At 45.8% G+C, this 25055-nt stretch overlaps 1 protein-coding gene across 1 annotated transcript in view; it reads right to left on the bottom strand.

Moving 5' to 3' along the window:
* The window catches only part of LOC138630524 (fibroblast growth factor receptor-like 1), a 29048-nt gene extending 5294 nt beyond the window's left edge, over positions 1–23754 (bottom strand). Inside the window, exons 1-3 of the mRNA XM_069714937.1 lie at positions 23522–23754; positions 22705–22800; positions 3711–3983 (exon numbers count right to left, since the gene is read on the bottom strand). Of these exons, the coding sequence (XP_069571038.1) occupies positions 3711–3983; positions 22705–22789 (358 nt within the window). The 5' untranslated portion in view covers positions 22790–22800; positions 23522–23754. The remainder of the gene's footprint in view (positions 1–3710; positions 3984–22704; positions 22801–23521) is intronic.
* Positions 23755–25055: the final 1301 nt, after the last annotated feature.

Raw genomic sequence — 25055 nt, 5'->3', positions numbered from 1 at the left:
GTCTGTCCTGTTAAAGCTATCCCTTGCCACTATTGTCTTTACACAATGTTGGCTCACTAGACTACAAACGGGGGCGAGGTGGGACATCGCTGTTCTGTAGGATGAAATATGAAATATAACAATCGATAAATGAAGAGCGCATATGAGGCCTCTAAATAAATGAGGAGTGTACTGGATGGTTAGCAAAAGCTGCAACCTATCAAGGATTCAGAGCTCAAAGATCTTATATACAGTATGAAATCAAATTTTGAAAAGGAAATTCAATTACAAGAGTCATGATTCAAGCACACGCTTATGCAACCAAGTGCTCTGACAGAAACTATCACGCTGATCTAAATGCAGTCAACCTTTTTCCATCCAACTTGAATCCATTCATGGCTTCGCTACAGTCTTTGAGGTCTGACGCCATCCCCTCCCATTCCATTCACAAATCCAGGCACCGAAAACGGGTCACTACGCTCTCTCTGTGCTGGCCCCTTGTTGCCAGCTGAATCACAGAAAGCGGCCTGATGATTTGGGGTCGCGGCGGGCTCCAGATGTTGCTGGGGACATTGTAATGTCCAGGGAAAGTTATGCACAGTGGCCCAGCATCACTCTGGAAATCTCCAAACAGCTACCACATGTGATCAGTCAGCCACGGGCCAGTTTATCCAACAGTTGGCTTGGCGATGTCTCTGGAGAGGAGCAACGTGAAAAATGTGCCGCGAGAGCCAACATCTTCATGTGGGAATAATGAGCACTGCCAGCCCAGCGTTAGCGCTGTAATATATGATCTGTGCAGACATAAACGTTAAATCCCACCGCTGTAAATGTTAATATGACAATCCCATATTAATGCTAATATGAAGCCTGATGTAGCCCGAGCAGCTGCAGATGGAGGGACTGCTGCATGCGTCGGCCTATCTTTGTGGGGGTGCTGGGAGGTGATGGGGCCAGTTGTCAGGAGACCACCCCAAACAGGGCCCAAACAGCCAGCTGGAGGGATTGAGGAGGCGCCATGTTGCACTGACTGACCAGATTCTTCAGATAGCTCTTGGGAGGACAGGCTGTCCACTGGCAGATGGGAAGAGGGAGATCTCTCCAGCCGCAGTGGACCCCCCACCTCCCCCCTCCTTACATCAGCCTGCAAAATCCCTCACTCTCTCACTTCCACATCTCACTCTACTTCTGTCTCTTTATTTTACTGTCTTTCTTCTGCTTTACCTCTCTGCTGGGTCCCAGGCTCTCTGCTCTCTGCTGGGTCCCAGGCTGTGTTTTAACAAGTTACGCTCTCCACGTTGAGCCTCGAACTTGAACTTCTGCCAGGATTTAGTCGAAACCTCCACCCTCACCGGCGCTGTAACTGACTGCAAGTTGCTTCTCGAGCTTTTTCACTGTGTGATCCAGTAAAAACAATAAACTGACATGATGGATACTGTATGTTAGAGGCTGCTACGCTTCATTTACAGAATTTCAAATAAATAAACTCTCCTCTCTGATCTTTCTTCGGCAACATAATAGCACCCCGAGAAGGTTAACGGCATGCAACTCAATTAAAAACCTTTCACATTTAGCTGATTCAACGTTAATGGAAAGTGTTGCTCATGATAATTGCAGGCTATTTGGCTATATTAAGTTGACTTCAATGCTGGAAGTATTTTGACAATGAGGCCTCCTAATCTTTGAGGCAAAAAGGCATCCAGAATGAAATGCACCCCTGATGGAACAATTACCAATAAAAACAAACACTGTGGAGATGTGCTGCCAGCGACTAATGGGATGACGGACAAGAGAGGAGCGATGGAGGTGGGAGAGGGTGTTTTTGAGGGCTGGAGTAAGATGGTTTTTCATGCACAAGAAATGAAACAACCCAAGACAGATCAGGATTAAAAGTCAGGCCAGGTCTCTAAGTAACTCCATAAAGGGCAAAAACACTCCTGATAAAAAATCTCATGGAAATATGCTTCCAAGAAAGACTTTTGATTAAACTTCCAAAGGTATTTTTTTCCCTCACAGAAATCAGAGTGGGAGTGAAGCAATGCATGCAGTCAGGTTGAACTGATCCCCCCCCCGACGACCCTGCCAGCTTCATCACCGCAGTCTTAAACTGTTTTCACTGATGTCTTCATTCTCACTCAGTCGCAACGCTGCAGAAGTCAAACCGGACAAATTACCAGTCGTACATAAACGGTTGTTATCTATCACAGGGATCGATTGGATAAATGTGTGCATCTCCAGTGTATGCGTGTCAAAGTTATTCCTTATCTCCCCACTTTGGGTCAATATTTTGAATCCAAAAATAAATTCCACATGCATGTACAGGATTTGGCTGCACTGTAAAGAGAAATACTTCATGTTAAAAAAACAAACTGTCTCACATGTTTAAAGAAAACACTCGTCTGGAAACTTTTATGGCTCTTTTTTATCTACTAGTTTATATTTGCAAGCTTTTTCTCTGCTTGCGTCAGATGTGTCACAACCAAAACCAATTTCTATTTGTCACTTTTAAAATCAATTAAAACTCAAAAACATCTTCTTTTCGTTTTGATGTAAACCATCTGAATAGAACTACAACAAGTAAAGGACAGTATCCAATCAGGACCTTCAAATGTTATCCGATACTTGATTGATTTTGACTATAAAAAGTTCAGAAACTTAAACCTTTGAGTGCAACGCAGACACAGAAAGAGCCACGTCTGACTTTGATACTATAGAGCACCAACGTTCCATCAACCTTGACATTACAGCTGGCTCTGTGCCTCAATCTCCAACCTTTCATTTCAGCACAATCAGCAGACACCCTCTCTTTGAACTCACTCGCAGCTTCATATTGAGGGAAACCTTAAAATAAACTTTGGTCTCATTGCTATACAGAAACAAGTACTGTTTTCTGATGTGTGTTTTCCACTTCTGCCTGATTACGGCTCTTCTTCTGAAGCATGGGTGTCACAAGACTGGGCTGCAACTCCTCCTGTGAGAGAGAGCCGGGCGCAGACTCTGGCCCAAATTAGGCATCTTAGAGTAATTAGACTAAACACAGCCTTTACGCTCCACTCCGCTCATTCATCATGCTCTGCAGAGGAAATGCACTGTATGCACAAACGAGTAACACACTCGATCAGACTGCCCTTAATCCTGCACGCCCCATTCAAGAGCTGTGTGAGAGACGGAAGACAAACCACCGCTTTCACACTGAATGTGGTTCTTATTGCAGAGCTGCAGACCTCCTGCCTCCACAGAGTGTAGCCTGAGGAAAAGGAAGAGCTGGAGATCCAATTGAGTCACAGAGGATGAAGTAGTATGAAACAATATCCCGTGCCGCTGTTGACTTTGGGCAGAGAGAGGTAGGGGCTGCAACACATATAATAGATGAGAGCATCAGCCACTAAACCTCCATAAATCTACTTGTTTCAGACCTCGACCTCTGTGAGTGACGCTGTCTTTTAACATTTAAACTGTGTGGAGATTTTTGGACTGCATGGAAATCTGACACATCTGACCTCGCAACACCACCGCGGAAGATGATGCGGTCGGAGCGTACAAATCAGGGATTGACTCACTGAGGCGGCAGCCTCTGGTTTTAGTTACCGGACAGGTGACTTCATGTTTTATAGTTGCTGAATTGAGCTTAAATTTTTAAGAAGAATGACACATTTTCCAAAAGTCGATGATCTCATCTCAGGAACTTGCAGAGAGGCAGGTTACGCAGACTGAACTCCGTCTGCACTTACTGATGACGATGAGGGTGAAGTTGATGTTAACGCTCCCGAAGCCGTTCGTTGCTTTGCAGATGTAGGTCCCCGTGTCGTCTGCCTCCACCTCTTTGATCTTCAGGCCCATGCGGAGGATCCGGAAGCGAATCCAGCCGCTGTGGATGTTGCGCCCATCCTTGGTCCACATTATGAGGGGTGGAGGGTCTCCTTCCACCGGACACGGCAGCTTGATGGCGCTACCCAGCCGCGCCGCCTGTCTGTGAGCGACTTTCTCAAACGCCCGTGGAGGTCCTGAGGAAACACAAGCACACAAATGATCAATTCTCAGAAACCACCTTTTGTAAACCTTTAGTAAGATAACATTGAACATGGCTTTCTGTGGCTGACCAAAGTCTTTAGATGGTGTTCAACATCTTAAAGAATCTGCAGGCCAAAAATATCAAACGAATTTATATTCCTATCATGACGGAACAGATAATGAAACATCATCTGGACCAGTAATTCATGGAGCTACAACCCTTTCAAACAATGCAACATCTCCATTCATCTTATGAGTAACTAGTTGGTCCAATAAATAACATCCCCTTCTTTTGATCTTATAATTAATTTTACAGGTAAAATCAGGAATAATTCACAAGGAATTTTTTTTTTTTAACAATTCAAACAAATTTTCAAAGGTTTTCAGACGACTGAAAATGTAAAATGACTCATGGCTTTTCCAACTGCTGCTGAGGATCATGAGATATGATTAAAGCTCCGGAACAGCTACTGAATGGACCCTGAGGTGAGATTGTTTTGCCAGCTGACATCAAGATTCAATTTTGAATGTTTTTTCTGTCAAATTTTTTTTTTAAGTTACTCATCAAATTTAGTTTCTTTGAGCATCAGCACACTTATTTGCAGGCTGCTAATAAAGCACAAGTGTACCCGAATAACAACATATGTGAATCCTGATTTGCCTGACTAACTCCAGCCCTTAACGACAGTGTGGCTGTTGGCAGATGAAATGAGATAGAGGTCATTTGTCATCTTTTTTGCTGATTACTCAGAGATCTTGAAGCCAGATTGTAATAATTGGGCAAACCCTGTCCTTCGCTGCCTGCACTGGGAGGGTGAAGTGTTCTGGCTTGGGTTTTGCGTAGCGTGCAAGAGATCAAAGCGATGAGGGGGGCGCGGGTCGTAGTGAGACGGACAGCAGCCTGTTCTCCCCGCTCTTAATTGGCTGAGGTCTGCTCCCTCAGATCTGGTGAAGTGGAGCGGGCCGAAACACCCTGTGATGGTGTTAGGAGGCCTGCGCCGCTGCTCGCACAGCACCGGGCCTCGGACTAACCCCTCGCACCACCACCACCAAAAACCAAACAAAACCCCGGGCAAACTAGACACAGAACAGAAACAGGAGCTGTAGGGAGAGTGGGGGGTTGGAGGAGGGCGGGGGGGGGGGGCAAGAAATGCAACCAGAACCCTATAGCTGCAACAGCCCTCAAAAGTACACAGAGCGCAGTCTGTGCCTCGGAACAAATGGCCAGTCTGGTAGTAGTAAAAACAATGGGGAGGGTAAGTACACATGGCCTCTCCCAACACATACACACATATGTGCTCAAACACACACACACACACACACACACACACACACACACACACACACACACACACACACACACACACACACACACACACACACACACGGTCACATTCCTGTGGTGCATTTCACACATATGGTAAACAAGAAGTTCATTAAACTGATGAGGTTACAGTGGGGGTAGCTGACACAGGTAACTCCATCTGGCCGTTTCATCCATTGCATTGCACCCAGATGTATCTCAGGTGCAGGTACAACATCTGGACTGCTGTGCCAGTGACCTGAGATTAAAAAAACAAAAATTAAAAAAGAAGCTGGACCCACTCATATTTAAAAAAAAAAAAGAATATATATATATATATATATATATATAAATGCTGCACCATAAAAGTCAGTGGAAAAAAGTAACGTGTGAGCAAAAAAACCCAATGAAACCCTCTTTTCTTTTTTTGTTTCCATCTTTCTCAACCATGCATGAACACACACAAACTAAGAGTTTCCCTTCTTCTCTGTGGATGTCCTTTCCTGGTCCACAGCATGCACAGGAAATTGGAAGTGTCATTGTTTATGTCTGTGGAGAAAACGCAACCACAGTCTTTTTGGCTGTTGTCAGCTGGCCCATATCTCACTCCGCTGCTACCGGGAAGTCAGAACAGAGGCGCTCACTGTTTCTCCGCTGCAGGCGCTGCTTTAGGACCACAAACAGGTCACAGCGCTGGCTTGGTGCTGCTGGAGCTCGTATGGTCTGAGTTGATCCTAAAGGACTGAACTGCCTTGTGAAAACATAAATACATTTCTGCCAAATCTTGAACAAATAGGCTTCAGTTATCTCTTCGGACTCGTGCTCCCGCAAGCCACTCAACCATGTGTTTCCTTCAGGATTAATGGAGAGGACGGACTTACAAAAACAAGGCCTGATTCATGTCAGAGGTTTAGTTGAAGCAAAGTGTCAAAACACTTTGACCTTACAGACGCACTGGTGCTGTCAAAGGTGGAAATGCATTTCTTCAGAGGTAAGTGCACCTTTGTAGAAAATAAAAAGAGAAAAGGGAACATCTGAATGCTCTTTTCCACTCATAAAAATAAACAAGGGTGCACTGAAGACTGTTTTTTGCAGTGTTGTTTGCAGGGCATTCAACACTGATGGTCAGCTCACAGCAACTTTCCAGAGAACGATCCTTGTTTGATTCCCTTCCAAGTTACAAGTTCGGGTTTCCTTTTGAATTACAGGTTTATTTGTTTGGCTGATTGTGTTGACCAAACTGAGCTTGCATTGATGTTTGGTTTTTTTACTCACTGAAGACGACTTAAGGGAATAATTTAACATTTTGGGAAATAGGCCTTTTTTGCTTTATGCTGAGAGGTAGATGAAAAGATTAATGCTACTTGTCTGCACACACTAAAAGGACGGTGCTGTACGAGGAGGGCGATGTGCAGAGAGCTCTGCACTAATGTAAATACCTGAATCTTACATATAAGGCTGCAGCCAGCAGCCGGTTTGTTTAGCTGAACATAAATATTAGAAACCAGCAGGAGACAGGGAGAAACAACCAGCGATGACTGTCCAACAGTAACGAAACTCATCTATCACCACATAATGTTTTTACAGTTTTTTTTTTTTTTTTTTTAAATGGATTAAATAAACAAGATAATATGTGTTTATTTCTGAGCTTTCTTTAAACGATACTTCTCATGTCTGTGTGGAAAATATGAGGAGCAATCAAAATGTTCTGGGACAGCTCCTGTTGCGTGTGAATGGGCCGCAGCACCACAGCGTGCATGGAGCAATAGGAAGCAATAACCTTTGTGAGTTAGTATTCCAAATTTTGTTGCTTGATCAACATCAGCACTTGAGTTACATGCATGCTTGTAGCACTGGTATGTTGCGAGACCACACATAAAATGTTGTGTCAAATTTTTGGGGACAGAAAGAAGTCAGTGAAATCCAGCGAGTGGAAGTGGTGGGAAGCAACAATTGTGTTATTGAGGGTGGGAAACTTGTGCATTTTCATCATGCTGGAGAATCCAAGTGCTATCGTGCCGCAGTACAGGTCGTTTGCACCGAATGTTTTCGTTCAGATGTGTCAGAACGTCCTGGTAGAACTCAGTTTTGTCATTCTGACCCTAAGAACGGTGCACAACCCTGCAAATGTCAAAGACAGCCCACAGGCTCCTGAACTGATGCACCTTCTCGGGCTTGGACAGTAACGTTCGGTCCCTCTTGAAATGTGAATGTCTCACTAAACACCGCATTCAATGCTGCAGGCTTTCTCAGGGGTCTCGGTTGCTGATTTCCAGAGTTTGACACACAATTTAATGTGTGCTTTCTGCTCCATTGTCATCGGTGAGACTGCAGATGAGCCCAAAACGGTGCTCACATAAACGCATGTAACTCAGGTACTGATCAAAGAATATTTCCTTACAAAGGTTTTTGCTTCCTCCTGCTCCGTGTACATCACGGTGCTGCGCTCCATTCACACGCAACAGGAGGAGTCTCTGAACTTTTTGATCCACCCTCATAAAGCTTAAAGATGAAAAACAAGGGGAAACAGGAAGCCTGGTTGTGTTTGAAGGCAAGGAAAACTGCATCCCAGCATTAAAGCATCTCACCGTTTACCATCAATCCTCTCATCTAGCTCATTCTTGACAAATAAACAAGTAAATGTATTTCCCAAAATATCAAACTATTCCTTTAAGTGTGATGAAGGTCTATGTGATCTTGAACTTTAGGACGACTCGAGCAGCGCCTGAGTTTTTTGGCTTAATAAACTAAAAAGCTTTGGCTGGTGCTCCAAGTGCGAGGAATGTGCAACAAATGATTTCCTCCCTCCATCTCCGTTCCTAAAAACCTTTTGAAGACCTTTTGAAAAACAAGGCGTGAAGAAGTGTTGAAATCAAGGACACCGTCTGCATAACTTAATAAGTATTTGTGCTGTGTGCATGACCACCATCCTCTCTTCAATGGGGACTCTCCTCTCCACCTCCACCTCCTCCTCCTCCCTCTCAAGGACAGGTTCTCTTAACCTTGGAGTTGAAAGATTTGAAACCACACAGAGGCCCTCTGTAAAAAAATTAAATAAATGAAGTTCTTGCCTTGTCTGCTTGATACACAGTTCAAAATGTCTAAAAAGCATAGTGGAGGTAAAATGTACTGGAGCTGCTCTGTTTAGCTTTAGTCTCCTGGCTGCTGAAATAAAGGTCCTTGCAGATGTTGTGATGTATGGAAATCTGCCTGACTTCTGGAGTGTTTCCCCAAATTGTTAGAATTGTTAGTTGCTCAGTAAATGGAAAATTACACACATGACCATATGGGCATTCCTGTATTGCAGCGTTGGTACTCCTTATTATAGCCGAGCTCCATGTGTGAATGGAATCTTTCATAGTGCAGGAAGAGGAGGAGGAGGCCCGGCGACTCACAGAATTAGCTCTGTTTTTCTTTGCTCAATTTGGTGATGGATTATTTTAAGAGAAAGGGGTACATTCAATCACAGGCATTCTTGTCCTTCTGACTAAATATAGCCTTTTTTTTTTTTTTTTTTTACAAAACCTTGTGAGCTGGTTAATGAGCAGTTGATATGTCGTGCAGGCATCCGTGGAGGGAAATATTTTAGGAAATGTCAGGATGCAAATGAAAGAGAAGGAGGAACACAGGAAAAATAAAAAAAATAATTAAAAAAAGACTACAAAGGCTTCCAGACTTGAGTAATGTTCAGATGTGCTGGCACCTCTCTTCTTTTACGAAACACCTGTGGATTTGTAATGATGTGTACATGCGTTTTTTTGTCTTTACAAAGTGCTTTGGCTCTTGAGTGTCATGTCAATAAAGAGTTAACTTGGCTGCTGACAGCTGTTAGAATAGAGAACACCTGGAAACTTAACCAGCCACAATGAGAACAACTTAATAATGCATGCAACACCGTCTGACCAATGCAGGGTAAAGTTATTCAAACAAAACTGTAAACATCTTCGAATAAAAGGGATTTTCATGCTTAATCTACAGCCAACTGCAAGAATTTCTAATGCATCAAAAGGCTTTTGCACAGTGCCAGACTGTGGTTATTCATTACTAAGATAAACACTGATCTCTGAGTGAATGTGTCTTCAATATGCAGTATTTACATAAAGGATAAGAGACAGATAGAAGCTGGAGAATGCTTCCTCCTACTCAGCAGCACTGTGTTAGCTCAGCAGACCGTACAAGAGCTGACAGACCTCGAACATAAGAGAGGAGGGAGTTTAATGGAGCCTGTGCTTCCAGGGAAATACTCTATCATGCATTTCTTAAAACCTCAGCAGCACTTTTATAAGACAAATCAAAGAAAAATGAGTTAAGTAAGGTTCAAAGAACACGAGAGAGAAGAAAAAAAAGAAAATGCACCAAAAATACATGAAAGCCAGAAACCGAATCCAGAGCCGAAGACTTCACTTGAGACCAGAGGGGGTCGGGTGAAGCCGAAAGGTGAGGCAGACACCGCAGCTCGGGGAGTGTGTGAAAGGCCAGAGCTACCGTTCAGGGGCTGCTGCTGCGCTCGGCTATACATTTCACAAGCACAGATAAAAATCTGCATAAAACAGCGAGAGAGGGGAGAGCCACCTTGGCAATCCAAGAAAGGAGGTGGGGTGAGGGGGGGCGGGGAGGGGGCAGTGATAGGGTGAAAGGGGATGGGATAGGTGGAGTGGCCGGACAGGCTGTTCTGACAGCAGTGGGGCAGCGGAGGGTGAAGAAAGCCGTCTTTTCTTACCAGTCCAGACGTCCTGCCCAGCAGCTTCACCCAGTGTGGTAATCAATACCCGTTATTTTCCCCTCTCAGCTTTCCAATCAATAGATAAGAGCGGGGTAAGACCAGTCGGGACAATGGCTCTTTCTTCGGCACCATCAGATGCGAGCTGAATAGCAACTGCTTTTTGGTGGTGGGAATGGTACAGGAGGAGCTATTGGGTGACATGAGGGACCAGAGAAACAGCAAGAGGGGGTGGGATGTAAAGAAAGGGGAATAAGATGCTCTGGTCCATCTATCTGATTAAAGAAGAATCCCTGGAATAACATCACAGCGGAGAACCTGCGTCTACTTCCTACGCTAAAGGCTCGAGAACAACGGGCCCCTGCCGACTCCTCATCAAAAGAACAGGAGAGAAATTACTCCAGTGTCATAAAGCTCCTGGAAACATCTCCATCACGCGGCCAACCTTTAACGGGCCCTGCTGCGGAGCCTTTGAACTCTAAGCTGCTATATTTCATTAAACATGACTGCCTTCTCCCAGCCCCAGCCGCCTCTGCTGGAGAAAAGAGCATGTGTGCTAGCGTATATGTTTTTCTAGTCTCCTTACTAGCTGCAATGAAGCAACAAACCAGGCTCCACCCACCACAAAATCAATCAATATTTGTTTGTCAATAATCTAGATAGACTGAATATTGGTCACAATTTATGCAGAGGTAGGTCACTTCCAGTCAAACAAAGACAATCTCCTCTAATATCATAAAAGAAATACTTTCTTATGAACGAGAACATTAATTTATTAAGTGTGCCTTTATATCTTTTGAATCACAAGACAAGATGTGTCCAGATAAAGGTGGCAATATCTTGGCAGAAATCTCTTTATTTTCTAACTTACAGACATTTTCATTATGTGAAAGACCTCTTTCACTTCAGGTTAAGGAGTTTCCAGGAGGACTCTGTACTTTTCCAAGCATGTGGAAGTATGTGGAAAAGCATGGAGTCCCTATGGAAAGTGCTTCACCTGACTTAATAGAGGCCTTTCATTTAGTGCTTTCGGAGGTGGTGTTTTTTGTCTGATTACCGCATAGTGACTGAGAGATGTGGTGGAACAGTTCAGAGTCGGGTTTTCCAGTGTGTTACCTGCTCAATCAGCACAGAAAGTGTATATATTCGTTAAGAAAACACAAAGCACACATCACACCGACTGTTTACTGTGTAAATGGGCCTTGTAGTTTATTGTCAGTGAATCCTATAAATGTTTCTTTAAACTTATCTCTAGTGTATGAAATATGTATTAATCTGCAGCAAACAACCATCCATGGAAGTTTGAATATCGTTTACTGAAAACTACAGCGCTAAACTATTTTAGAAAACTATTTAAAAAAGAAATTATGTATAAACAAATTGAATTTGTTTATTCTCTGACTACAAAATCAAAACTTTTCTTTCAGAAAAGACAAATTAGCTTTTTCTTAAATAATCTTAGCAAACTGAACACACTAGTTTCAGTGGCATAGCTTTGCATGCAAATATGAACCAGTATTACACTGGTCTCTCGCTGTCATAAAGAGCACACAGCGAGTGGCACTCTAGTCGCTTTATCTCACTCCATTAAGCTAAGGCCTGGTGCACACACAGGGGCTGAGTGTGTGCTTAGGGCCACTTATCAGGGAAGAGGCAGCGGGAGGGGAGGCTGTGAAGAAAGAGAAAGGCCAAACGAGTGACAGAGATGGAAGGAGAGACCAGACTAGTGGAGAGAAATAAAAAATAATAATAATCGAGCCAAGCAGAGAGAAGCAGAGCAGGGGTTAAGGAGAAGAGGGTTGATTTAGAGAGTGGCAGGGAGCAGAGGCTAAGATGGCAGAGAGGCCTCCTTTAACACACAGCTCATATGGAGAGGAGGGCTGCATGGGGGAGTGAAGGGGGATTAGGTGGGCCCAGGCGGCAGTAACCAGGAATCCCAACAATCTCACACCCCACTCCCTGGCCCAGGCTCAGCCTCAGCCACATGACTCACTCAGACAGACCTCTCACTCTCTCTCTCTCTCTCTCTCTCTCTCTCTCTCTCTCCACTACCAAGCAGAGCACCTGTTTATTACGGTCAGTGTAATACGTGTGGAGATTGACCGACCACTTGGCACTGAATGGGACATTGTGTGAACGCCCACATGTTTGGCTCCTCTCCGGGAAGGACGGGGCGATACAATTTAATCTATAGGCTACTTGATATATAGGAAAATAAAAGTGGGGCCAACGAACGACCGGACCATAAATTTTCTTTACTGAAAGTGGGCCGGCCCAATCACATCTCTGAATCGACCTCAGCCCTCACCCGCTGTCCTGTTTCTCATGTTAGATGCCGAGGAGGGGCGCAAAGGGGTGAACAAGTTGAAACTCTCAAGGCGGATGTCGCCAAATTTATCAAAATAACCAATAAGTTTAGTGGCGGGGCGGCAGGAGCTTCAACATCAGCTGCAGCCCCGACACTGTGCAGCAACGTGAACTTAAATCAGGAGAGCAGAGCCGTGGACACTGCAGACAGAGGAGGAGGGAGACGGGGGGACGAGGAGGGAGACGGGGAAGATGAAGAGGGATGAGAGAGCAGGAGGAGGGAGACCTGGAGGATGAGGAGGGACAGAGAGCAGGAGGAGAGACACGGGAGGATGAAGAGGGACAGAGAGCAGGAGGAGGAATAAAAGAGAGAGCAGGAGGAGACACGAGGAGGAAGAGGACGGACAGAGAGAGACACGGGGAGGATGAAGAGGGATAGAGAGAGCAGGAGGAGAGACAAGGGGAGGATGAAGAGGGATAGAGAGAGCAGGAGGAGAGACACAGGGAGGATGAGGAGGGACAGAGAGTAGGAGGAGAGACACGGGGAGGATGAAGAGGGATAGAGAGAGCAGGAGGAGAGACAAGGGGAGGATGAAGAGGGATAGAGAGAGCAGGAGGAGAGACACAGGGAGGATGAGGAGGGACAGAGAGCAGGAGGAGAGACAAGGGGAGGATGAAGAGGGATAGAGAGAGCAGGAGGAGAGACACGGAGAGGATGAAGAGGGATAGAGAGAGCAGGAGGAGAGACACAGGGAGGATGAGGAGGGACAGAGAGCAGGAGGAGAGACAAGGGGAGGATGAAGAGGGACAGAGAGAGCAGGAGGAGAGACACGGGGAGGATGAAGAGGGACAGAGAGCAGGAGGAGAGACACAGGGGAGGATGAAGAGGGATAGAGAGAGCAGGAGGAGAGACAAGGGGAGGATGAAGAGGGATAGAGAGAGCAGGAGGAGAGACACAGAGAGCAGGAGGAGAGACAAGAGGAGAAGAGACAGCAGAGCAGGAGGAGAGACAGAGAGAGCGGGGAGGATGAAGAGGGAGAGAGAGCAGGAGGAGAGACAAGGGGAGGATGAAGAGGGATAGAGAGAGCAGGAGGAGAGACACAGGGAGGATGAGACACGGGAGAGAGAGCAGAGAGAGACAGGATGAAGAGGAGAGACAAGGGGAGGATGAAGAGGGATAGAGAGAGCAGGAGGAGAGACACGGGAGGATGAAGAGAGAGAGAGCAGGAGGAGAGACACGGGGAGGATGAGAGAGGGACAGAGAGCAGAGGAGAGACAAGGGGAGGATGAGAGGGACAGAGAGAGCAGGAGGAGAGACAAGGGGAGGATGAAGAGGGACAGAGAGCAGGAGGAGAGACACGGGAGGATGAAGGAGAGAGAGCAGGAGGAAAGACACGGGGAGGATGAAGAGGGACAGAGAGCAGAGAGAGACAGGAGGAGAGACACGGGGAGGATGAAGAGGGACAGAGAGAGCAGGAGGAGAGACAGAGAGCAGGGGAGGATGAAGAGGGATAGAGAGAGAGCAGAGGAGAGACAAGGGGAGGATGAAGAGGGATAGAGAGAGCAGGAGGAGAGACAAGGGAGGATGAAGAGGGACAGAGAGAGCAGGAGGAGAGACACGGGAGGATGAAGAAGGACAGAGAGAGCAGGAGGAAAGACACGGGGAGGATGAAGAGGGACAGAGAGCAGAAGGAGAGACAAGGGGAGGATGAGGAGGGACAGAGAACAGGAGGAGAGACACGGGGAGGATGAAGAGGGACAGAGAGCAGGAGGAGAGACAAGGGAGGATGAAGAGGGACAGAGAGCAGGAGGAGAGACACGGGAGGATGAAGAGGGACAGAGAGAGCAGGAGGAGAGAACACGGGGAGGATGAAGAGGGACAGAGAGCAGGAGGAGAGACACAGGGAGGATGAAGAGGGATAGAGAGAGCAGGAGGAGAGACACAGGGAGGATGAGGAGGGACAGAGAGAGTCATTTATCTGCATGTCGGTCCTCCTGGTGTTAAAGATTCAACTTCAGGGCTTTGGATTAGTATTTAACTTCATAATTTCCTCCTCCACAGCAGTGATTCACAACATTTTAGTGAGACGATCCACTGCTTCCTAAACTGGTGGTCGGGAACCCAAGAGGTCCCAAGATCAATCTGACGGGTCAGAGGACTTTCTCTGTGAAATGCAGGATATGTTTACCTGTTCAAGTGTGTAAATTTCCTTCAAGTGGAACTATTTCAAAAAGAAAAGCTCATGTCTAAACCGAGGCCAAAGTCGATGTTTTATTTAAGGTATAAAAGCCAATACAGTTCTGACCCACAGACACATTTGCGTCTGTATCAAAGTAATATCGACCCTTACAGTACAAATGTATCTTACGCTGATTGGACATCGCTCCGTTTTAAGACTAAAAACTCCAGAGCATGCGCACTGGATAACAAACCCAGTTCCACCGTCTCCTCGTAGCAGTTTTTGTTGTTTTCATGGCCTCTATCTGTCAACAGCGAGGTGCATCCTGCCACTGCCAGCATCCCCCCCCCTCTTCCTCCTCCGTACTCCTTCAACCTTGCTGCATTCCTCAGTGGGAAAAATCGAAGTGTCCAGGCTGCGTTTAGCTCAGTGTGCGCGCCGACTGGCTGGCAGAGAAGCGCTGAGGCTTTTTTTGAGCCAGACATGCTGTCACCGGCGGACCTCGGGTGTGTGTGTGTGTGCATGCGTGTCACAGTCACATCTGTGTGATGATGATGATGATAATGATGTTGATGATGATGACGGAGGCCGAGCTCGGCGATGAGTGCCCCTCATTTCTCCATCTTCAGGAACCCGACACCAGCGTACAGACTGAGGATCAGCCAATCTCCATGACACTAGGAAGCGCTTTACACCAGCGCCTTTTGTCAACAGGGTCTTTTCAGGAGAGGGCCAATGACAGACTGTGATGTAGCAGGAGTGTTTGGGCAGAAAGGAGCAATTCAGACAGGGGCAGGAGGGAGGGAGAGGCTGGGAGAGGAGTGGTCGAGGGAGAGAGAAAGGCGGGCGAGACACAGACGAGAAAGAGGAGAGAGGCAAGGCGAGACCGAGGGAGGGGGTGGACGAACTGGCAAAGCTCTCACTGACAGCAATGGGGCCTCTTGACAATCCGGGAATATTGTCTGAAATCAATCTGTCATCATGGAGCTGTTGAGCCTTTCATTATGATGTGGTACTCGCCCTTTCACGGTGACAATTTGTTCAGTGCTTTCCCAGTTCACCTTACTACTCGGCTGTACAAAGGTCACTGCCCTCTATCCATCTCTGTCTGCCGGTCTGTCTGTCTCTCTCTTTGTTAATCAACTGTCCAAACAGAGCTACGCAGTCCTTTTATCGAGGTGACCTGCTCAGACACAGCCGACTGACGACCAGAACAGACGACCGGCTGCAAGGGCTTCTGTTACATCACTGAAGTCCCGTATTATATTTTATAACCGTCTGATAATTGTTTTAAAAAAATGATTTAAAAAATAATGAACAAAACTGAGATTCTCCAGCTATTCACAGCAGCACTTTGAGATACATGTTAACATGCTCACAATGATGATGTTTAGGTTTAATCGTTACCGTATTTGGTCACCAAGCCAAGTTTGGGTCTCACTTTGATTTGATGATGGCATGAGATAAAAAGTAACGTGATACGTTTTTACATCCGCTGAGGACCGTTAAGGTCTCTAAAAATCTACAGCAATGGTTTTAATGGAAACGTCAGAGAATCACTAAAGAACCATGCAGCACCTGGAAACCATGAATATCTACCGATCCAGTTGATGCATCGAACATGTGAAAACCTTGATATGCTAGTAGCATAAAACAAAACTCAAGAGGATCAAAAGTTTATCTTTGAGAGAACTTGTATATCTGCACAAAATTTCATGGCAATCCAACAGTCGTAATCTGTCAATAGGAACCAGCCTCATGGTGTTGGTAGAGGAAAAGTCAGGAAGTTTCCTCCTCTGGAGACCATCCATGTAAAACAAATTATGGCCATCCAACCAAAAAGCTGCTGAGATATTCCAACCGATCAACTAACGTTGCCATTCCAGCTGTTATTCTGCTTGCATGTTGAAAAATAAACAGTCAAGACACACCATCGCAGTATGAATGGAGTAGTGCGCCCATCTGCCAAGCCTTAAAGCCCAAGTACATCCAGGCTGGGGCCAGATCCAAGGCCCAAACTCACATCCCTGTGCATGAGGAAATCAAATCAGTCTCACTGCATGGTGCAGAATTCCTGTCTGGGATCGCAGTAGCTCTGCTATAAAATATGACAGATCATACTCTTTACCCCTGAAATGATTTTTCCTCCCGTTCCCCTCTTTATGTCAAAGTGGGGACATATTTTTCCATTCATTACAGAAGCAATGGGTCCCCTTCATAAAACATCAGGGCCCCTCGGCCTCCGACGCTGAGAGAGATCTTTGCTGCTGAAAGTGTGTGCAAACAAGTTCCACCATGACAGCCTCGCAATAAAAACTCCTATTTTGACGTGTTGTGACGAGCCACCTCCCAGACTAGAATCTTTACAACATCGATCAATAGGCACGATGTACAAAGACTTTCCGAGGTCACTCAAAAGAATCCTTAATGAAAAACAAAGTGGAAGTGAAAAAGCCACAAAGCCATGTGGGGTCTCAATGGAGCTCATCGGAGGTGAACTGAAAGAAGGTGGAGGGGGGTGTGGGGGGGGTTGAATCTAGAAGGAGGGTCTGGAGGTCTGTGTGAGGCAGTGGAGGCCTCATTCAGAGCTCGTTATCCCAGCCGTCCCCTGGCTCGGCTTTCTTCAGGCCCAGCCAGCCATCACTGTTGCCACCACCATAACTTTCAATCAACCTTTTAACTGCAGAGCGGCAGGGTTGGAGTGATTGTGTGTGTGTGTGTGTGTGTGTGTGTGTGTGTGTGTGTGTGTGTGTGTGTGTGTGTGTGTGTGTGTGTGTGTGTGTGTGTGTGTGTGTGATTGTGCGCGTGTGTGAGAGTTTGTCAAGTGATTTCAAAAGAAACCCTGTGGCGAGGAGGACGTGGCAGCAAAACAAAGACAGAGGAAACTTTCCAAATCCTTTCAAAGTGAGGCACCAAAGTTTGGTATCAGATTATGAAGCTCACTAACACTCAAAAATGATAACCAGGAGGAAAACAATGAGAGGCTTGATGTCACACAGAGAAACTAAAGAGGGAAAGCTTATCCCCAAATGATATGCAACAGGTACATCCTGGCTGCCTGATTTGGTATTCTGATAAGTTCATACGAGACTTCAGCAGCACAGCTTCCAGCAGGCTGTGGCAAGTACAGCAAACAAGCACATACAGTAAGATGGAGCAGATAATATTTCTGCAGTTGAAATCAGCCTTTTATTCACTAACATCACAATGACAACTCTTGAACTTGTCCAAACCTGCTCAGTCCAAGCAACGTCTTGATGGCGACCATCATGTAAAGTATAGAGTGTGGATGTTTTCCTGAGGCAACAAAATGTTGTCATGGTAATATGTCTTGTAGGAGATGCATCAAGGAGCAAGAGGAGAAACGTGGAGAGGAAATAAAAGCTGAGGACCAGGTGTGCAGGTCTCATGCTCTGAATCATAAAACGACAAGTTCAAAGTTACAGGAAAACTGAACCGGCTTCTCCTGGTGAGATATGAAAGAGGAGAGCGACTGAAATCTCACCATTTCACTCACTAAAGTGACTGAGTGAACAGCTGTGGAGCACAAAACAGAGAGGAAAGGAGGGTGGAGGGTGGTGGTGGTGGTAGTGTGTGTGGGGGGGGTGGGGGGGGGTCTCTGCGACTTGGCTCCTCAAAAGAAAAAAGAAAACAGAACAGAGCGGGAACTGGAGAAATGAAGGAGGCTTAGAAAGAAGGGGTTGTGCAAGACAAACACTTCCCACTGTGGGGCTGAAATGTTATTGTAAGGTCACTTGTAAGGTTCCAGCAAGGCGGACCTCCCCCCCCGTCCTCCCACCTCCCACCTACAGGCCTCACTCCGTCTTCGGCCAAGGGCGTAACACGGCAGCCTGAGTCTCAACAGTGTCCAGTATCATCAGAGGCTTATTTAACGCCGAGCAGCTGTCAATTAACGAAAATCTGTTCCTCACACGTCTGGAAAATGGTGAAAAGTCAGAGCAGGGAGACGCATAAAGTCGATTATCATCTGAATGGTGACGGTGGGACGCCTCCGTGTGCGCTCTGAGAGAAGCTCCATTGGTTTCGCCAAGGTTAACGGGAGCAAAAGGAATTCTATTTAACTGAACCCAAATCCATTCAGCCAGCAGGAAGAGTGTGTGTGGTCTGAAAACACTCCCGGAGCCAACTGCCCAAACAAACTAATGAGCATTGTACACACACACACACACACACACACACACACACACACACACACACACACACACACACACACACGCACGCAGGGTTTTCTTACAAAAATAAAATGTGCATTTGATCATTAGCATACAGCTGAAAGTGACAAACACTGACAGCAGACCAAGCCTTCTTTAAATTCCACATGAATGTTAATTGAAGTGGCCATTAAAGTCGGTCAATGAAGGGAGTGTTGCTCGCTGGGATTATATGACCCTGCCAAGTAAACACCAACTGACCTCCATTATGACTACTTATCACAGCTACAGCCCTTTCCTTTCGTTCCCCTTGGAGGGGTGAAGCCTGACACATTCCTGCCTCCAAACGTTTCCTCCTGGACTGACAGGGTCAGCACCGTGCGCTGATAGATGGGGAACATCATCGCGTCATCGCGCCGCTAACATTATTTCCGTGACAGAAACAGAGGAATCATGAGGAATATTATTTCCACCTGGTTTAGGGGAGAGGGAGGCGGAGTGGGAAAAGTTGTTGCTGTACCTCTGAGGTTTTCCAAATTGCCCTGCGCTCCGTGGATGTCTCATTATCGTGACTTTTTCTCGGGTCAATTTCAGCCTGCTTAATAAAACGCACCTATATTCAGACGCACGAAAGTGGCGCTCATTCACTCTCGTAACTTCTTCTCACGCACGTCTAAATGGCAGCACCTCGGGGAAAGCGAGTTCCCCTCCCGGTCTACCGTGAGCTCTAATAGATCGCAAATCAGTCCGGCCTACAGGGATGAGGAGAGTTTAAAATTAATTACTGCTGCCCTGTCCAACCTGGGGGACCGCCGCGCGTCATAATCCCTCCATTGTTCTCCGCAAATGGACCCAGACTCAGTAAATATGGGGCTGCGGAGAGCTGAGAAAGGCTCGGGTGGAAGTAAAGGTCAGCTCATGCCTTGTTTTAACGACAGCACATTAACTTAACTCACTTCCTTTGACTTTACACTGCTAATAAATTGGAGGAAATGCAGAGAGAAGCAGGGAGAAGGACGGGGACATGTGTGCTGGATGTATACGGGGAAGATCAGAAGCGGTGCGCTGAACAGTCACACTAAATAAAACTGTGTGTGTGTGTGTGTGTGTGTGTGAGAGGGGGGGGGGGGGGCAAAGAAAATGTGACTTTCCTGGAGCTCTGTTGCTTGGTGTGGGCCGAAAAACAAAACTGTAACATGATACTGATTTTATTTCTCAAACCTAAATGGACCGTTAAAGTGCAAGTCAGGCAAGAATTGTGAAAAAAACAAAAAACATCTTGCAGCGCAGTGAAGCTGCTTTTCTGTGCAATTCTTTCTCTTTTTCTTTCCCTCCTGTCTCACCAGCTTGGGTCACCACTGTTGCACCTTCTTACTATGCAGGAGCTATTGAAAAAAAAAAGAAGAAAAAAAAAAGAGGACTTCGAGGCATTTTGTTACTGAGAAACGAGCCTCATTACGGTTAAAGGAAATGGAAACCTGTCTGGGAGCCAGATAGCCTTGTGATTTTAAAAGCCCTTGGCATACAGTTTATCTCATAGTACCTTGTTGTTATGAAAGCATGATGTAAGTCTGCTATAAAATGTATATTTTCCAGCAGGGCTGCAGAGGACTTTGCATGCTCCAGCAGATAGCTCCAGAGGGGAAGGACACACATGTGGTGTTAAAACACAAGAAGATTCACTACAGGGTGAAACAGACAATTGTTAGAAGCCTGTTTCTAATTAAAATGCAGCAAAAACAGCACCGTTCACACGTGTGTGTGTGTGTGTGTGTGTGTGTGTGTGTGTGTGTGTGTGTGTGTGTGTGTGTGTGTGTGTGTGTGTGTGTCATTGTTAGCTGGTCCTGGTGCATAACAGAGACACCTGGTGCCTCTCTGGTTCTCCCAGGGTGCATTGCTGCAGATCCATATGTCCAGGCTGCTGCATTCCTCAGTCAGTGGAGCCCAGTGGTCCCCGGGCCTGTCACCACATTAGAGGCTCTGCTGGGACACATCAGTGAGCACCTCCTCCAGCTGCTGGGGGTGGCGCAGCACCGGGACGGGGGAGGATGGAAGGCGCTAGGATGGAGGAAGTGCGGAGGTACCTAGGGGGGGGGGTCTTAAGAAATAATTCCTGCTTGGACAGTCGCAAAGTTGTAGCAGTGGAAAGAGGGAGGGTCTCTCTGTGTGTGTGTGTGTGTGTGTGTGTGTGTGTGTGTGTGTGTGTGTGTGTGTGTGTGTGTGTGTGTGTGTGTGTGTGTGTGTGTGTGTGTGTGTGTGTGTGTGTGTGTGTGTGTGTGATGCAGGGGGTCCTGGGTCAGACGTCACCTGATAACTTGACAGCTGCAGGGTTAAAATCGCTCACCCAAATTTACTGTCTTCTCAGGTGCGCCGTCTGAAACGTTTGGATAGCGGCTGTAAAGTAACACTTCCCAAGTGTTTTTACCGTTTCACACATAAGTCAAAAGGGGGGCCCCGTCTTTTACAATTTAATTTACATTTGTCAAAGATGTCATCATGCATTGTTAAATTTTACAGGGACAGTTTTACGGCTCCGTTGGCCTTCGCTTCACTATAAAAGCACAAGTTTCGAGTCTAAACCGCCGACTGTATTTCACAGCGTGTCAGAGCCATTTGGGCTGTAACACAGGACTCACTGTATCGCTGCTTCTGCTGGGAGAGCTGTGGGGTATTTACACTACACATGTTATCCAGCATCATTCAAAAACCATCTCCCTCAGACAGCCCGCCAACTTCATATCCATGATGTTCACATCTGTCTGCGCATCTGCAACCACTTTCACAAAAATGATGAACAACAGGCTGTAAAATTCTCCCTCTCGTCCCACCTTAAATGAGTTCAGACCCATCGGACCGCCGCTCTCCACCGTCCCACCGGCCTCCCCATTTGGGATTTCTCCCTCACGGACACATGTTAATCTGTAAACATACAAAATTGCCTGTCTAATCTGATTTAGCCTTCGCGCCTTGTTTACTTTTGGTTTCGTCGCGCCGTGAAGGCACGGCTGCCACGCTGTGAATGAGGCATTGTCTGCAGACCCACAGACCTAATCTCCCCCCCCCTCTAAACCCCCTCCTGCCCCAGCTACCTTGAGCCATGATAGCCACATGCAGGTATTGTACCTATCAGACGCCTCTTAGATTCACTTCCAGCGAGCGCTCTGGAGCCTGCTAGTTTTGCCAGAGCGTAATCTTCTGGGGAAATGTGTCTGGCTTTCAGATTTCTCTCATTAAAGCTCAAGTGGAGGTTCGAGTTTTGCCTCCGTCTTTGACTCATGCCACTGGATTGCATCAGACATGGTTCAGTAGTCCGCGATGGTGGATGAAATCATAGAAATGGCTTCGAACATTTATTCACGAGCTGTTGACAAGCTCACTGTGAGCTGCATTTATAAAGCAAAGTATTGATACTGGCGCAATAAACAGTGTGGAGAATTGTGGTCAGACGTAAGGTCTCCCACTCTCCACTCAATATTACGGTCACACACGAACACACACACACACACACACACACACACACACACACACACACACACACACACACACACACACACACACACACACACACACACACACAGAGACACGTTGATGTGAGACAGTCCCTTGGCCAGCCACGGGAGAGCTGGACTCTTACACTGACTTGTGTTCTTTCACCCTGGGAAGCTGATGGATGATGTTTGTTTGGTTTAGCTGCAGTGAATGTGCACACACACACAGACACACACACACACACACACTCACACAGCCGTGACTGAAATACACACAAACTAGGGATCGGGGTTGGCCTGCCCTCTCTCGTTCCCCTGCCCCGTGTTGATTTTGGGCTCCGTTTAGAGATTTTCTTTAAGTTTCAAGTTTTCCGTCTCTCACTTCTCAGCGCGACAGCGTTTAAGACCCAACGGAGACTTTCTCCAAGCTCACAGGAAACCATTTAAACTTGGTTAATAATGAGCTATGAATGTGGTGTTACCTTCCACATTTAAACATGCAGTAAGAGTAAAGAAAAAAAAAGGTTAACGAAGCAGCTCTCACCTCTCACGCAGTCAGTCAGTAAAACAGCCTCAAACATGAACAGCACAATCTTCAGGACGTCCATACTGTCCAAAGACAAATTCATCTTCCCTAAATCTGAAAGACACAGGGACACGGTGAGCTGGACAAGCAATAATTGGAAAAAAAAATGTGAGTTTGAAAATGCTTCAGCAATAACACTGTATTAAACATAGAAACAATAGCGGCGTGTGGTAGCATTTACAAAGCTGTAAATCACTTCACTGATAGAGTTTTTCTGGCTGGAGGAAGTTTTTCCTATAGTTGACCTCTGTAAACTAGACTCCTGGGATTTTTTTGTGGGCCATAAAAAAAAAAGTCGACATGGTGTCTAAAATGAACTCTAAATTACTAGTTCTGTTTGAAATTTGACAAATAATTCAATATAAATTCTATTTTGACACAAACAGTGAGGAAGTGCGATCATTGCATGTGTGACAGGATAGTCTGTCACGGTCAAGACACTTTCTGGCACTTGGGTTTGGGGTCTATGTGAGACTTTTTACACTGAGCTTCTAAAGTTTTCATGAAGTAATAAAAAAATAAAAATAAAAAAAAGTCCTGAATAAGGAAGAGAAAAGTTGTGTATCTAATTTACATATTCAAGCAGATAACGGAGGTCCTGAATAGCAAAATGTTCATGAAATCGGTCTCTCTTGTTTATCTTTGCTGCATTTACAGTAAAGTATCATTACTGCAGCTCACTTGTAGCTTGTAAACATGCAAATAAATATAGGCTTTTTAAAAAAAAAAAAAAAAAACAGGGACAAAGGCAAACACAAAAATGACAATAACATACCTTGATTTTCAATGAATTAAGTCAACCTCGTATCAGCCTGTTGATAGAAATGCTTTCAGCTGAAGTCCGTGTTGAGTCCATGAATCAAAAGTGACAGCAGTCGACTTTCCTCCGACCTCTAACAGACCACATGACCGTCCCGGACTTTAAATAACGGACTCGAGGTGGCGTTAAAGACACGCGCTTCCATAAACCACTGGAAGAGTATCGATACGCTGATTGTTCCAAACTGCGGGCAGTCCGGATCCGTTTAGTCCGCCTCGTCCACCAAGTGACTTTTCCAGTGCGCACACAGCGGAGGACTTGTTGTCCGTCCCAGCGCTGCAGCTGCGGGCCAATCACAGCCTGCAGAGACCCCGGACACGTTTAACTCTTTATCTGTCACCCACCGCAAAGCCATCATCTGTCAGGCCAATGTGTGAAAAGACAGGTCACAGCTGTCCATCATCAGGGGGGATATTATACAATTATCACTGAAAAATGACAGTGACCTTATCACAACAACTTACTGTTGTCCCACTACAATTTGTTTTACAAAGTCATCCGAAATCCCCACATTATTGTTAAAGCAGTGACTTTAAACACTGCGAAATGTAGCTGTGATGCTGCAATTTTTGTATTTAAGGTAAAAAAAATAAATTCAAACATATGGCTCAGTACTGTATCTCCCTTTGCTGTGAGGGATTAATGCCATTAGGATGTCACACATGAACACGTGCTGCCACCTATCGGCCGCTGTGTAGATCAGCTCATCGAGTGCCAATCAAGTCAATTGGTGTTTTACTCATAATTAGCAGCTCTGGTGTCCTACTTCTGGTTTTATACCTCTAACAACAAGCACCTCTGACTTTCTTTAACAAAACTCTTCATGAGTTTGGGCAGGATGGTGGATGTATGTTTTAAAGGTCTCCCTGATCTGACACACCTGAATGAAATGAATGAATCTAATGGGCCTCTGAGAGCCTGATAACGATCCATTTATTTGAATCAGGTGTGTTAGAGCAGGTCCAAAACATGCGGGGCAGCAAAAACAATTGACATCAAATCATCAATACAATAACATTTAAAGCAGCAGGAGCTGAGATTAACTGACTTTTAGTCCTTAATATAGCTGAAGATCCCAAATCCCTCATTCCTACATTTCCCATAATGCAGCCAATAGCACATTTTACTAAACAGAAATTCTGTGATAAAATTGAAACTCTTTTAAGTCCAAGCTTCCCTGCGCGAGATACCCTCCTATAGAAAGTTCCCGTCAGCACAGAGGACAATATTTCATAACTGTTTTCATAGACCGAGTTGGTTCCTCGTTAATTATGTGGAAAAATCTGAAACACTGACAGTGTGTTAGTCCAACTCCATAAAAGTCAGAAATTCAGCTGAGCAGGGTGTTGCTCATCAGATGAGTAGGCACTCACTGCCTACTCAAGTGCCAGGAAAAACAGGCACAGAAACTAAAATAGTTCCAGGCTGTAAATGAGCATCTTTACATAATATCTGGTCAAATAAAAAATATAACCAACTGTTACCATTT

This window comes from Brachyistius frenatus, unplaced genomic scaffold (genome assembly GCF_029030835.1).
Source record: "Brachyistius frenatus isolate BFR_SWC_R1_liver_20210118 unplaced genomic scaffold, ASM2903083v1 Contig_136, whole genome shotgun sequence".
Taxonomy (NCBI): domain Eukaryota; kingdom Metazoa; phylum Chordata; class Actinopteri; family Embiotocidae; genus Brachyistius; species Brachyistius frenatus.
This window is presented reverse-complemented; position numbering and strand designations above follow the sequence as displayed.